This window comes from Crotalus tigris, unplaced genomic scaffold (genome assembly GCF_016545835.1).
Source record: "Crotalus tigris isolate CLP2741 ecotype Arizona unplaced genomic scaffold, ASM1654583v1 scf7180000019583.1695794, whole genome shotgun sequence".
In the NCBI taxonomy this organism is placed as follows: Eukaryota; Metazoa; Chordata; class Lepidosauria; order Squamata; family Viperidae; genus Crotalus; species Crotalus tigris.
In genome coordinates this window covers 1,360,869-1,377,365 of record NW_024097605.1, presented here as the reverse complement: position 1 = coordinate 1,377,365, position 16,497 = coordinate 1,360,869, and the positions used below count along the sequence as shown (strand labels likewise).

Sequence of the window (16,497 nt, the reverse complement as noted above, 5' to 3'; positions counted from 1 at the left end):
GAAAAGATATTACAAAACACTTAAGATAGCTAAAATCATGACAATGGCACACAGTAAAATATTGCTGATACTTGAAAATATGTTGCTTTAGTTATAATTAATGGTGTTCAAAGCTGTTTAGGACCAAAACAAAGAAAACATATTTCAAATGTAAGATTTTTTAAAAGTGTAGCATGAAAAAGCTAACATTTTGTGAAATGAGGTATGATAGTGTTTTGAGTGTTACACAGCAAAGTTTTGCCTTTGCAGATTAATTTAACATAGCAGCTCACAGGCAACCTGTTTGCCACTATCTTTATTCACATGAGCTGTTAGCAAAATTATTATTCAATAGCCACAGATAATATACATTTAAATATGCTAAAAAAGAAAAAAAACCTGTATATTCAGATATGAATGTGCTTATTAAGTAAAAATGCATATAACTTAATGTTCATAATAAATATATTTTCAACCTTAAGCATTATATTTAAAAATAATTTAATAAATGCAGGTTTTTTTACAGAACTGTACGATTTATTATACACAGAAATACACATTCCCTTTGTTTACAAAGGCTGGTTACAGATAATATGGAATGTTACAGTACCATCTTGCATAAAATTTAGTATAGTTCGTACTTGAAAAAAGAGTGTAAAACTCCTGCCTAATAAATTCAACAAATCAGTTTCTTTCTTAATTACATCATTAAGTCATCCATAACAAGCTATACATAAGTCCACTTTTCAATCACCACTTCAAGTTACTGTAGCAAGTACTGTACTTTAAAATGGATTCTTCTCAGTCAAAGGCTTGCACTTTTTACCTCCACTCACCAGATTCAGATGCGAGTTTGATATGAATCAAAGTCCTAGTTATAAAGTTTAGTGCTGCTTACTAAGTACAAGTTATGTCAGATTTATTAAAGATGTGTCAAATCGTAATAAACATTAGATGATTTTTTTCTTTAAAAAGTGTTAAAACGTGGTCATGACTCTCCATTCTGTACCTTGGATACTGGTGGATGCATGAAGTCCTTAAAGGGCACTAAAGCTTCTTTGAGAGCAGAGCAGACTTCTGAAGACGAACAGGTGATACATTCTACTAATGTTGGGTACAGAGCAATAACCTGTGCCCATGTGTTATCATCAACTGTAAGAATAAGTAAATTTATGAGATTTTTAGAATCTTTTTCACTGCCACAAAAATATTATTAATATTGCTTAAATTTGGGGGAAACTTTAGAAGACTTTTTAGTGCTTTTTATTTCATGCAATTCTTAAGTGTAAGATTGGTCAAATTAACGAAGCAGGTAGGAAGTACTGGAGATTATCTTGACAGAAGATAGCTCTTGTTGTTCTAGGGAACACGCTCCTATACCTGATGGGAACCAGATAACATTTGGGCATTTGAATCTTGCCTGAATATATATGTGAATGCATCTTACACTATAGAACTCCGTTGATTAAATTGCGCAGAAACCTGTTTTTGATGGCAATGTCTTTAGCCATTAAATGAAATAAGTTATTCTGTCTAGATTTTTCTCTTCTATTAAGAAATTAAATCAGAGTTATACTTTCAAAGAATAATGAAGTTCAGAATGCAAAACTATTACAACAGTCTTTCTCAACTGAGATGGGATTGATGGACAAATAAGCTATGTAAGGCAGTGAAGGAGGCATGGGGAATCCTTCCTTAGCATGAGATTACTTTGCAACACAAATCTCCAAACAATGCGGAATAATCTGCTGTTCCTAGCATTATGTCTTCTAGCTTTCAGTAGCCATATGCTTACCTACTCTTAAGCTAATAAGACTTAGTCAATCTGTTTCTAGCATTTTGGGTAAAATCATAGTGATATTTGAAAAAAAAAAGCATTTGGTATTGGTTAATGCTACCAGAAATACAAGACTGTACAGAATTAGAGGTTATAAATAGATATTAAATAAATTGGGAGACAATTTCAAAATGTGAATTGGTTTTATGGGAAAATGATTCAAAGGGGTACCAAGACTGTGCTATTTTGTGCTAAATTTATTTCAGGGCACTTAAAACTAACATAACTTTCATACATGTAACAAGCAGCTCAAAAGCACATTAAGTACTCCTCAAGGCACAATGGTAATAGGGACTAGAATTTCCATTGCTAAACAGTGTAACCATAAAGTCCAATGTCACAATTGTGGCTCAAGGGCTTTTTGGCATGCCATGGCTTTGGGGCTGCAAGAAGCCCCTGACCCACAGTGTAATATGAAGCATCAATGGCCTCTGGAAGCTGCAGCTGCCCTTAAACATGGCGCAAAGCTGCAGCACCTTGGAAAACCTCAGATGTCCCATTGTAATCCCAGCCACAGTCAACACCCTGGACTCTGTCTCCTCAGCTGACTTCACCACCTTGCTGTGACAACGCATGTCCGTCCTGGCCCTTTTGAGGCAGTTGCTCACCATGAGACCATCTTCCCCAAGTCTCATGAAAAAACTGCCATATGTGACTCTGGGAAGAAAACCTTGTGTGGCCAGCAGCTGCTTCATGAAGGACCAGGCTAGACCAGCAGCTGGACCAAGAAGATAGCAAAGGTGAACACAGAGAACAAAGGGCCAAAAGGACATAAATGTGAGGAGAGAGGTGGATGGGGGGAGTTGAAGCATCCCTTCGGTTGTAAGAATGGGAGGCTACTAAGTGCCCAATTTTGATCACAAGACTGCAGGGGTGCTGAAATGGCTGATGTTTCAAGATTTGGCTGTAAGTGCCTTCATTATGCAATGCTGTAACTTTGAATGGTCACTGAACAAATGATTGTAACTTAAGGACTACCTGTAGAACATCTGCATTTAGGCACTCTATTCATGTGCAAATTTTGAAGTGAGTATGATTATCCTTCATAATCCAACCATTATATAAGCATTTTTAAAAGAATCAAAATGTATTTCACTCTTAAATCAAAAGATTTCACTTGCTTTTTTAAAGATTTTTTTAAAAAAACATAAGAGTATACTTTTCAAATTCCATCTTAGAAACATTTAAAACAATACCAAACTCTCTCTCAATTTATTTAGGATAAATACTTTAATCTTCCAAAAATTCATAGTAGATACATACTGCAATAGGAAAAAAAATGCTAACTTATATAACTTTATTTTAAAGCATTTATCTCTTAATAACTGCAAATTATGACTCATTGTGAAAGTCTTTACAATGTCAGATTTACACTATCAGAGTCAAATTTAACATTCTGTCTTTATCTTACAAAACTATAATTAAAAGGAAAAGTTGATACCCTATAAGAAAATATTACTTACCGTTTTCTGGCTGAGTTTTTTTAAGAGAATCTATGAGAGTACTGACAGCTTTTAAAACAAATATTATTTCTGTAACTTGTTGCCTAGAGTAGGAATAAAAAATAAGACTTGATGTTAAAATTCCTGAAAGTTATAATTAAAATCTGATTACACTTATTTTGTAAAAGTATATATCATTTCTTTATATTCCTTACTGCTGTCAGAATCCAATTATATTTCATCTTTAGTTATCAAATATAGAAAACCCCAATTCTGCCTTCTCTGGATTCTGCCATAAGAGGCAGAGAAGGGGGAGAACAAAGCGGCTTTATGGCCCTCACTTCCTTCAGTATACTTCTAAGGAACTGAATGTGTGTATTGCAAAAGAACTAACCATAAGAATGGGGCCGCTTTCCTTTCATGTAGTTTCTTTAAAGTCTCCATCCAGGAGGCAGTAATGAAAAGGGGGTGGAAGTGTAATGCCTGAGACTGTCACTGAAAGAGGGGGTTGATTGGGTGGGGCTACTGGGGAAACCCTTAAAACCTTGAATTGGAGAGCTTGGACCCCAAGTCCTGTCTAGAACGCCTGCAACCATTTTCTCTTAATAAAGGATTCCTGTTGGAAGAATTATTCCAAGAGTTCTGTCTTCTTAAGATGCAAAATGGGGTGGGTCCTTACATTAGACAGGACTAGCAAAATTAATCCACCTGGAAGGGAGACCCTTGCCGGGGGATTTTGCAAAAATTTACCATGTCAGACAATGGAGCAAGAGAGGGGGAAAACTCCCTGGAAAGAGAGCCGCTGACCAAATTGGAACCTTGCCAGATGTTGGGATCTGAGAGGTCAGATTCCTCAGGAGAAGAAGTGGTGGAGACACGGGACCACAAGCCTCGCTGGTCAATGGGCGTTGGAAAGAAAAGTGAGTGGGGAAAGGAATCAAGAAAGGTGACCCTGAGACGGGGGACCAAGCAACCAGAATGGAAGCAGGAGATGGAGAAATACCTGCACGCAAGTGAAGAGGGAGAAAGCTGGGCACCGTACTCAGACTGGATCCTAGAGAAAGCTATTGACCTGATGAAGAGAACTCTCAGCTCTCTAGAAGAGGAGAATCCTGAGCCCTACAGCCGCCCCAGCACCTGGAGCCCCAAAGGGAGAGACACCGAGGGGGACGTGGAACCTGCAACCCCGGGGACATCTGCTGATCCAGTAGTCCCCACCCCCTACCGGACCACAGATGGCAATCTGACGGAAGACACTACCACCAACAACGGAGGCACCAATCCATTCCAAGACGTCTGCCGTTGGAGGTGAAATTCAAAGGGGAGCCAACACGCTTGGGGTTTTTCCTAACCCAAGTCCTCAGCTACATGGAGGAATACGGGCAGGACATTCCCAGCGACAAAGCCCACATCCGGATCGTGCAATCTGCCCTGGATGGACCGGCTGCAGATTGGGTGGTGAACTTGCATGACTCCAATGCCCCAGAACTCAGTAACTTCAACTGTTTCATGTCCTCTCTGAGAAGACGATTTGAAGACCCCCTGGCTGATCACAAAGCCCGTGAAAGGATAAAAATGATGAGGCAAGGCAAACGCCCGGTGGCTGAATATACACAAGAATTCCGGGCCATTGCCAGCAAACTGAATTGGCCAGAAGACATCCTCCTTAGCCATTTCAAAGACGGACTAAATTATGATCTATATGACGCTTGCCTGCCCCGAGGGGACCCACACCAACTTGAGGAATGGTACATCTTGGCAGAGGAAGCAGAGATCGACATATTGAAGAGACACCACTGAGGAAAACAATGGAGCCGCCCCCCGCCTGAGCTGACACACGAACCGGTGAAATCATTGGCTACAGCCAAGAAGCAAATGGGGTGTTTCAAATGCGGAAGAGAAGGGCATCGAGCTGTAGAATGCCGCTCAAAGGCCCCCCAGCATAACCCAGACAGATCCCCAATCAACAAATCCAGAAAGTCTTCAGCTAAGCCAAAAGAAACTGCCATGAGAATGATGGAAATTGCGGAACCCCCCACTTCTGCTCACCAAGGAGAAAGAACTCCAGCCTACACCACAGGGCCGGTGGATGCCTCAGATGACAGCTCGGAGGGCGAACCCCTGGTAAGTGGACACATCACACCCACCCTCAAGACAGTGACTATATTAATCCCTCCCCATGTCCGAAGCTGTGAAGGTGAAAGCCTTAATAGACTCTGGCTGCACCCGCTGCCTCATTAGCCCAACACTAGTGGGTAATCTGGGCATCCCATCGAGGAGACTGGAACAACCAATCTCATTTGGCCAGTTAGATGGATCCATAGCAGGGGGGTGCCAGCTACCCTAGCCACTCTACCAATACACCTCTCCCTGGGCAAACATGAAGAGGACATAACGTTTGTGGTGACCCCAGGCATGGAATGCCCAATGATTCTAGGGATGGAATGGTTGAAAAAATGGAACCCCTGGGTAAATTGGAGGACGACAGAAATCAAATTCCCGAAGGGGGACCCTATGGACCTAAAAGCCCAAGGGAGGCTACCACAATCAAGAATAGAAAAAGCATCCATAGGAGAGGAAAAAAGATTAACAGAAATACCAGAGGAATACAGAGACCTTGCTGAAGTTTTCAGTGAGGAGAGGGTGGATGAGCTCCCCCCCCACCGACCCACAAACTGTACCATTGAATTCAAACCTGGGGCAAAACTCCCAAAGCCCAGATTATACTCCATGAGCCCAAAGGAGAAGGAGGAAATGGAAAGATTCATTAAAAAAAACCTAGAGAGAGGTTTCATTGAGCCAGCCAAGCCTAAAATGGCTGCCCCGGTCCTCTTTAGAGAGAAGAAGGATGGCTCTTTATGTTTATGCGCGGATTATAGGGCCCTGAATACAATCAGTGAAAGCAACCTATACCCTCTGCCTCTCATGAAAGACATGCTGTCACACCTATCGAAAGGGAAAATTTTTTCTAAACTAGACCTAAGGGAAGCTTACTATCACGTGAGAATTAAGGAAGGGGACGAATGGAAGACTGCATTTAACTGCCCCATGGGGTGCTATCAATTCAAAGTCTTCCCATTTGGATTGCAAGGGGGCCCTGCAGTCTTTATGCAATTAATCAATGACGTTCTAAGGGAGCACCTGTTTTAGGGGGTCCTTGTTTACTTGGACGACAGTCTTATCTTCACTGAGACAAAAGAGGAACATGTCAACCTTGTCAGAGCGGTTTTAAAGAAGCTGCGAGCCGCCCACCTATATGCCAAACTCTCAAAATGCGAATTCCACCAGGAAAGGATAGACTACCTAGGTTATCGCATATCCCCCCAGGGCATTGAAATGGACCCAGAGAAGGTCAGAGCAGTATTAGATTGGGCATCACCCCGCACAAGAAAGCAACTACAAAGTTTTTTGGGCTTTGCAAACTTTTACCGCCAATTCATCCCCTCATTTGCCCAGATAGCCTTGCCCCTCACTAACTTACTAAAAACGAAGGAAGCATCCTCAGTAAAACCTAGCCAGCCACTAACATGGACATGGAGTGCCAAGCAGCGTTTGAGAGACTAAAGAGACTTTTTTCTGCTGAACCAGTACTAAGGCACCCAGACATGGACAAGCCCTTCGTAATACAGGCAGATGCAAGTGATGTGGCAGTGGGGACTGTTCTATTACAAGAAAACAATGAAGGGGTATTGCAACCCTGTACATATACATCCAAGAAACTCACGGAAACAGAACAGCGCTGGCCCGTATGGGAGAAGGAGGCTTATGGGATACTTTGGTCATTACTCACGTGGCGACAGTTCCTGGAAGGCAACAAAATCCCCTTCCAGGTGTGGACTGATCACAAAAATTTGGAAGCCCTGAAAACGTCCAGGAAACTCAATCCCAAACAAGCCCGCTGGTCCCAGCATTTTCACCAGTTCCAATTTAAGCTCAAACATTTACCAGGAAGAAATATAACAGCGCACGAACCACAGACTCTAGACCAATAATGGCAGAGTCACAACTGGCAGCACCAGTAACCACAAGAACCCAAGCCAAATTAAAACAACAACTGGACAGCCAAATGGAATTGAATTCAGAAAAAGTTTGGAAACAGATGAATGGTTCCAGAAAAACAAAAATGTGTGCACAATGAGAGACGGGTTGCCTTGGGTAGGGGAAAAGTTATATATACCAACAACTCAAAGAGTCACTTTCATGCACCTTTGCCATGACACAAAATCAGCAGGGCATTTTGGATTTGTAAAAACTTTACATTTAATTAAACGGCAATTTTGGTGGCCATCCATGAAAAAGGACATAGAAAGTTAAATTGCCAGCTGCCCAACATGTGCATCTGCAAAGAGGTTGCAAGGGAAATCGCCAGGGCTATTACAACCAGTGGCAAATCCCTCAGCCCCCTGGAGGGAAATAGCCATGGATTTTATAGTGGAATTGCCAGAAAGCAATGGGAATACTGTTATCTGGACAGTCACGGACTTGTTTTCCAAACAGGTGCACTTTATCCCTTGCCAAAAGATTCCCACTGCAAAGGCCTTAGCAAAACTTTTCATCCAGCACATTTACAGATTGCACGGGGCACCCCAACGCATAATCTCTGATAGGGGAGTGCAATTTACGTCTGCATTTTGGAAGGAATTTTTATCCGTCTTAGGGACCACTCAGGGACTGACATCTAGCCATCACCCTCAGACAGATGGACAAACGGAACGTTGTCATTCAGTACTTGAGCAATATTTGAGATGTTTTTTAAATTTCCAACAGAGTGATTGGACGGACTTACTCCCTTTTGCAGAAGTTGCCTACAAAAATGCAGTCCACTCCAGCACAGGCTACACTCCTTTTCAAATAGCCAACGGTCAAAGTTTCAGCCCCATGCCAGAATTAACCACAAATGAACCAATGATCCCATCACTGAAAGAATGGATGGAAAAACTACAAAACATCTGGCCAATAGTTAGAAAAGCACTAGATGAAGCTAGGCAGGCATACAAAGCACAAGCCGATAAAAAAAGGGTTAAGCCTACACCATTCATTATAGGTGAAATGGTGTACCTATCTACAAAATATCTAAAGTCTCTACAACCCTGTAAAAAACTTGGACCAAAATATATAGGGCCTTTTCCAATTAAAAGAATCATAAACCCAGTAACAGTAGAATTAGAATTACCAAAAAATCTCAGGCAAATACACCCAATTTTTCATTGCAGCTTGCTGAAAAGAGAGCATCAGTCAGCGTTACGGCCAAAAATCTCCCCACCACCACCTCCAATCATGGTAGAGGGCGAACAACACTTCGAAATAAAGGAAATCCTTGATTCTAGGAGATATCATGGAGCAACTCAGTACCTAGTTGCCTGGAAACACCTCCCTGCCTCACAAAACGAGTGGGTCCATAAACGTCATGTCAGAGCCCCAAAGCTATTGAAGAAGTTTCACACAGAGTACCCTAACAAGCCTGACTAACTTTTATACCTGTTTTGTTTCTTCCAGGTGGATCTCTCTTTTTTTTGAGGGGGCCGGATGTCAGAATCCAATTATATTTCATCTTTAGTTATCAAATATAGAAAATCCCAATTCTGCCTTCTCTGGATTCTGCCATAAGAGGGAGAGAAGGGGGAGAACAAAGCGGCTTTATGGCCCTCACTTCCTTCAGTATACTTCTAAGGAACTGAATGTGTGTATTGCAAAAAAACTAACCATAAGAATGGGGCCGTTTTCCTTTCATGTAGTTTCTTTGAAGTCTCCATCCAGCTGGGCAGTAATGAAAAGGGAGTGGAAGTGTAATGCCTGAGACTGTTGCTGAAAGAGGGGGTTGATTGGGTGGGGCTACTGGGGAAACCCTTAAAACCTTGAATGGGAGAGCTTGGACCCCAAGTCCTGTCTAGAACGCCTGCAACCGTTTTCTCTTAATAAAGGATTCCTGTTGGAAGAATTATTCCAAGAGTTCTGTCTTCTTAAGATGCAAAGTGGGGTGGGTCCTTACAACTGCATTTTAATTAAAACAAAAGCCTTGTATTTTATCTATACTTTTCTCAAAGTATTATTAGATTTATTTTCAGTATATTGGTCATTTCTGAGAATCCAATTAAAGTATCTTCAATAAAGTAGTGGAAAATAAGACTAGATAAGTATAGCTCTGTTTTCATTATGCATACTAACAATTATTTGAGCAAGTACTGTTCATAGGATGTAGTCAAAACAAGCCTGCTGACAAACAATGGCAAGACATAAGTACACTGGGGAGGAAGGGGAGCCCAAGTTTTGCAGAACAACTGAAGTAAATTCCTTCCTTGCCACCATAAGGTATTTTTAGTATGCTCAGCTTGGTGTATATTTTGATGGACAGAAATACCTGGGGTGGATTGGTATGGAATGGTGACATTTTATTGCAAATCCTATTTGTTTCTAGAAATTTTGAACCCTGGCTATGTTAAGAATGATGAAGCAAGAGGTTGTTGCTGAATTGTTTGTTTTTCTTTCAGATGCTGAGTTTTTAAGCTGTTCTATCTTAAGAAAGAAATCCCTATAATACTTTGTTTTTAAAATTGCAGTATAGGCATTTCAAAATCTGTTTTTTTTCTTTTTGTATATATTTTATTAATTTTTGTAGGGTTAGGGTTAAGGTTAGGGTTGGGTTTTTTTTAAATAACATTCTTAATATTTAGCAAACAGCATATTGTCTGGGTTCTGTGTTTAAAAATAATAAGTAAGTTAATTTCTATATTATCATAATCAATATGTTAGTTAATTGCTCAATAGTCTTCTTCTTAGTAGTGTATGTTCAATGTTACATAGTACATATCATGTTCCTTTCTCTCTAACTTGCTTTTCTAGCCATTGGTAAAAATTGTCCCATATTCTAAAGTACACTGAGTCTTCTTTCTCTTTTATCTTTAATGTCAATCTGTCCATTTGGGCACAATCTAAAAGTTTCTTAATTAGTTCTTCTTCCATTTGTAAGTTTTCATTTTTCCAATATTGGGCAAATACAATTCTTGCTGCAGTTAATACATGTAAAATTAAATATATATAATCTTTTTTGTAGTTTCCTCCTATTATGCACAACAGAAACAGTTGTGGCTTGAAATCTATATGTTTTTTAGTCATTTTTTCCAACCATATGTGCATTTTTGACCAAAATCTTTTAACTTTAGGGCAGTGGTTCTCAACCTTCCTAATGCCGTGACCCTTTAATACAGTTCCTCATGTTGTGGTGACCCCCAACCATAAAATTATTTTTGTTGCTACTTCATAACTGTAATTTTGCTACTGTTATGAATTGTAATGTAAATATCTGATATGCAGGTTGTATTTTCATTGTTATGAATTGAACATAATTAAAGCATAGTGATTAATCACAAAAACAATATAGCAATGCTCGCTGGAGAAGCTTACTCTTCCTTGCTCAAAAATGTTGGGAGGGAGGGAAGGAGAAGGAAGAAAGGAAGAATGAAAGGGAAAGAAAGGAGATGGAGAAGGAAGGAGATTGAAGGGGGAAGGAAGGAAGGAGAGAGAAATTGAAGGGGAAAGGATGGAGATGGAGATGGAAGGAGATTGAAGGGGGAAGGAAGGAAGGAAGATTGAAGGGGAAAGGAAGGAGATGGAGAAGGAAGGAGATTGAAGGGGGAAGGAAAGAAGGAAGGAAGGAAGGAAGGAAAGAAGGAGAGAGAGATTGAAGGGGAAGGGATGGAGATGGAAGGAAGGAAGGAAGATTGAAGGGGAAGGGAAGGAAATGGATGGAAGGAAGGAAGGAGAGAAGGAAGGAAGGAAGGATTGATCTTTGGAGAGCCATGTTTTCCCAGATGGTGATGAACTGCAATTCCCAGCATTCCCCACGCTTCCACAATGCTTTTTAGGGCTGCTGGAGATGGTAGTCTGGCAGAGAGCCAAGTGGCGGCACCTCCGCATGCCTTGGAGCTGCCGGTCGCCCTCTCGCACCCGCCAACCTGGAGCCCCCCATCCTCATCCCGGCACCTCTTGCCCTCTCCCAGCTGCCCCCCCGGGACCTGCCCGCCCCTCCAGCCTCCTGAGCGCCATCACAGCAGTGGGGTCGCGTGAGCCCTTTCCACGCCGTGCAGCCCTTCAATGCTACGACTCTTCCCCGACTTGTCGCACGCGAGAGGTGCGGCCGGAGCACCAGCTCCCGCTCGGAAGGTGCCGCTTCTCCCCTCCCGGCCCAGCCAGCTGGCCTCCGATGCACATGCAAGCATTGCCGCCGCCTCGCCCTCTTCCCCGCCGCCTGGCCGCTTCCGAGGCCCGGAGCCTGGCGAGCCGGGAAGAAGCTGCTCCTGCCCGCCAGTCCCAGGGCCGCGCCAGGTGCCAGAGGGCCGAGGCAGCCTCCGACGGCGAAGGACGCGGGCCAGGCGGAGCGTGGCTGGGCAACCAGGAGGCGTGGGGACCGTCTTGGTGCCGCAGCCCAGCTCAGCTCAGCTCAGCCAGCAGCAGCGGCAGAGCAGCCCAGCGGCAGCACCAGCAGCGGCCCAGACCCGGCTCGGCTCAGCCCAGCCGCCCATGCAGCTGAGCCGGCCCGGGGCGTCGGGGGCGTGCGTGATGGCGTTGCAGCGGCAGGAGCAGGTGCTGTTGGAGAAGGGCGCCCTGGAGGTGGAGGAGCCGGCAGAGGAGGAGGAGGGCAGCGGCGGCGGCGGCCGGATAGAGGAGCGGTGTCTTGGTTCCTAAGACCATCGGAAATATGTGTTTTCCGATGGTCTTAGGTGACCCCTGTGAAAGCGTCATTCGACCCCCAAAAGGGTCGCGACCCACAGGTTGAGAACCACTGCTTTAGGGCGTATCCACCAGATACGATAATAAGTACCTGGTTTTTGTTTACATTTCCAACACTTGTTTGATGTATTTTTAAACATTTTCGCTAATCTCTCCGCTTTTAGATGCCATCTGTAAAACATTTTGTATAAGTTTTCTTTCTAAGCCACTGATTTGGTTAATTTAGCATTTCTTTCCCATAATCTTTTCCAGTTTTCTAATTCTATATTAGGTCCAAAGTTCTTTGCTCGTGTTATCATTGCTTCTTTTACTTGGTCCTCTTCCATCTTTAAGATTAACAAATATTTATAGAGTTTCTTAATCAATTTTAGTGCATTTCTTATAAAATGGTTTTGAAAGTATCTATGTATTTTATTCTTCCCATACCACAGAAAAGTATGCTATCCAAGTTGTAGGTCATGCCCCTCTAGGTATAATAATCTTTTATCTCTAAGCATTATCCACTCTTTTGGCCATGTTAATATAGTTGCTTGGTCGTATAGTGTCCAGCCTGGCAGTCCAAATCCTCCACTTTCTTTTGCTTCTTGTAATATTTTCAGTCTAATTCTAGCTTTTTTTCCTTGCCAGATAAATTTCAGTATTGTATTTAGTTCATCAAAAAAGGTTTTTCCAGTCTTATAGGTATCGTTTGAAATAAAAAGAGTATTTTTGGTAAGATATTCATTTTCACTGTTGCTATTCTCCCCAGCATTGAAAGTTGTAAATTTTTCTACTTTTCCAGATCCAATTTTATTTGTTTTAACAATTTTACAATAGTTGTCTTCTTTTATTGTTGCACATCTTGCTGTTAAATACATTCCCAAGTATTTAACTTTTTTAACTATTTGAAAAATTGGTTTTTTTGCTAGTTGGTTTTTTTGTTTTTCTGTTAAGTTTTTAGTTAGCACTTTAGTCTTTTCTCTGTTTATTTTCAACCCTGCCGTCTTCTAATATGAAAACCAAGTCATCGGCAAATGCTTGTAGTTTGTATTTTTCATCTTTTATCTCAAGTCCTTTAATTTCTATATCTTGCCTGATGTTTCTATTCAATACTACCAGTGTTAATATAAATAATAGTGGAGATAGTGGACATCCCTGTCTTGTGCCTTTTTTAATGTCAAAGTTTTCTGTTAAATCTCCATTTACAATTATTTTAGCTGTTTATGATAAATTGTTTTGATTACGTTTGTAAATTTTTCTCCAAAATCCATTTCCTCTAATTGTTGGAACATAAATTGCCAGTTTACGTTGTTGAATGCTTTCTATGCATCTAGAAATATTAACAACAACAACAATAATAATAATAGTAAAGTTGGAAGGGACCTTGGAGGTCATCTAGTCCAACCCCCTGCTCAGGCAGGAACCCTATACCATTTCGGACAAATGGCTGTCCAGTCTCTTCTTAAAAATCTCCAGAGTTGGAGCATTAAAGCCATCTGTTTCCCTGGATGAATTTCATAGTACTCTAAAACATCTAGGATCATTCTTAAGTTATTTATCTGTCTTTTAGGTAGAAAGCCATTTTGGTCTGTATGTATAAATTCGGTCAGAAATTTCTTTATCTTTCTGCTATTATTGAGGCGAAAATGTTATAGTCTACATTTAATAATGATATTGGTCTGCAGTTTTTTATTTTCGTCAAATCAGAATCTTATTTGGGTATTAAGATAATGTTAGCTTCAGTCCATGTATTTGGTATTTTAGCCTCCAAAAGTATTTCATTACATAGCTCTTTCAATATTGGGCTTAGTATATCTTGTAATGATTTGTAGAGCTCTGCAGGTAATCCATCTGGGCCTGGGGTCTTATCATTTTTTTGCCTTTTTATGGCCTCTGTTATACCCATCATTGATATTTTCTCATTTAATATGTTTTGAATATTCTCTGGAATTTTTGGTAAGTCTGCTTTTTAGGTACTGCTGTATTTTTTCTTTTGAAGTTTCCTCTGCATTGTAAAGTATCTTGTAAACGTCTTTAATATTTTTTTTAATTGTGTCATTTTGAAACTGTAATTCACCTTTTGGGTCTTGCAACTTGTTCATCAGTTTTTTCTTTTTTTCTTTTTTCAATCTATATGCTAACCATCTCCCCGGTTTATTGGCATTTTCAAAAAAATTCTGTTTAGCCCTTTTAATCTGTTGAGCCATTATTTCCGCCTCTACTACGTTTAGTTTATGTTTTATTATCTCCATTTGCTTTTTAAGTATTTTCTTTTGTGGGTCTATTTGTAGTTCTAATTCTAATTTTCTAAATTCTTCCATCAACTGTTTTGTTTTCTTTCTTTATTCTTTTTAGCAGTATATGTTATAGCCAGCTCTGTGAAATATGCTTTAGCTATGTCCCACACATTTTGAAGCGACGACTCTTCTTTCTTATTTATTTTAAAAAAGAAGTCCATTTCATGTGTCGCTAGTTGTATAAATTCTTTTGCTTTCAATATTGATTTATTCAAGGACCATCTTAATTTTTTCTTGGCTCCTCGTCAAGTCATCTTTATTGGTTTGTGATCTGCCCAGATATTAGTTTCTATCTCTGTTTTTTGTATTATTGCACTAAGTTCCGAGGATGTCCATATCTTATAAATTCTAGACCATGATTCATGTCTATTTGAATAAAATATATATTGCAGGTTTTTTGGATTTTTTCTCTCCGTATGGCTTGAATACAGAGTTCTTCTGCCATTTTTAAAAACACTTAGGTAATATATTTCTTCCTTTCTTCCCTTGTTTAGTCTTTTATCGTCCAAAGTTCCATCTATTATTGCACTGAACTCTCCGATTATACAAAAATTTTGATAGTCCAATTTTAATATTTTTTATATAGTTTTTGGTAAAATTGTTCTTGTTTATCATTTGGTGCATATATTGCTACCATCAGTATCTGTTTTTGGTCCATCATTATTTCCACCATTAATATTCTTCCCTCTTCATCCACATAAATTTGTTTAGGGTTCATCATTTCTTTAATATATATGGCTATTCCTCTTTTCTTTTGTTGTGCTAATGCAAAATGGAGTTTACCAATTTTCGGTTGTTCTAACAATTTATGGTATTGTCTCTTAATATGTGTTTCTTGAAGGCAAATTATATCTATTTTTAATTTTTGTAGTTGTGTAAAAAAAGTTCCTTTCTAAGGGGGAATTCAGTCCATTTATATTGATTGACAGGATCCCACTTTCCTTCTCCATCTCTTTCAATTATATCTAGGTCTTAATTTCCTAGTCCAGGCATATCAAACTCATGACGTCACGTGACATCGTGCAACGTATCGGGCTGGTTTTGCCATTGCCGGCAATGGGGTGAGCATGGCTTCCACGTGATGCGTCTGGCCCACAGGCCGGCAGTTTGACACCCCTGTTCTAGTCGATCTTATCTATCTCTCTTCTCTTGGTCTTGCCCCTTCTTCTGTATATGTATTTTTAATTTCTTCTTCCTCTCTTGGTTTAACTGCTTCTTCTTTGGCTCTCTCTTCCTGTTTCTTTGCTTCTCTCATTGTACCAGATTCAAAATCACCTCTTTCCATAAACGCTTTGTGGTTATCATAGAATTCCATTGCTTTAGGTGGCGCATCCAGTCTATATCTTTTTTTGTCCTAATAGATTAAAATCCCTTCTGGGATCAGCTATCTGAAATTCACCCCTTTTTCAATTAATTTTCTAGTTAAAATTTGATATTCTCTTCGAGATTCTATTATTCTCCTAGGGATTTGTTTGAGAACTACAATTTTCTTTGTATTTCAAAAGTTCATCTCTTACTCTTCTCAAAATCTCATCTCTTATGGATCTTTTAAGAAATCTAACATGTACTTCTCTAGGAACTTCATTTCTTCTAGCATAGTTTGAATTGACTTGGTAGATCTGATCCAATTCTCCTTCCATTTCCTGTTTCCCAATTTCTAATGCATCTGCCAATAATTCCATTATCAGTTCTAGAAGGTCCTCTTCTTTGTCTTCCATTATATTTTGAAATCTTAAGAAAGAAGAAGCCTTTTCCATTTCCATGACAGCTATCAAGTCTTCTAATTCTCCATTTATTTGCATCGATGATTGGTTTTCATCTTTTAACTTTTCTAATTTCTTGTCAATCTCAGTTGATTTATCTTCTATTTTTTTTGAATTCTTTGTTAATTTTTTATGACCATCTGTTTAAAATTTTCAAATTGAGAGTCCATGTTATTATTATTTTTGATTCATTTTATCAAGATCACTTTTCATCTCATGATTTCTCGTTGTAGCTGCCATGTGAGTAGCAATTGTTTCTTGGATTGCTTGTAGTGTCACTTGTGTTTCCTTCTGGAAGTTGTTAACCTTTTCTTGTTGGAGCATTGTATCAATTGATCTCTGATAAACTGGATTTGCAGAAGCAGAAGAGGTAGCAGAAGTTACTTTTTTTCCAGCTTTAGATAGATTTGGGGTGCTCATCTTTATCTTTTAGTTATATTTTGTAATCCACCATGTAAATCAAAATTTGTAAT

At 40.0% G+C, this 16,497-nt stretch overlaps 1 protein-coding gene across 6 annotated transcripts in view; it reads right to left on the bottom strand.

The window, feature by feature from the left end:
* Positions 1 to 463: 463 nt before the first annotated feature.
* The window catches only part of MON2 (MON2 homolog, regulator of endosome-to-Golgi trafficking), a 145,557-nt gene continuing 129,523 nt past the window's right edge, over positions 464 to 16,497 (bottom strand). For 5 of the 6 annotated variants that reach the window (XM_039363740.1, XM_039363742.1, XM_039363745.1 and 2 more), the window contains 2 exons: positions 3,280 to 3,362; positions 464 to 1,131 (listed from right to left, as the gene is read on the bottom strand). In XM_039363740.1, coding sequence (XP_039219674.1) covers positions 968 to 1,131; positions 3,280 to 3,362 — 247 coding nt within the window. In that variant the 3' untranslated portion in view covers positions 464 to 967. The other variant, XM_039363744.1, reaches the window with a different exon arrangement.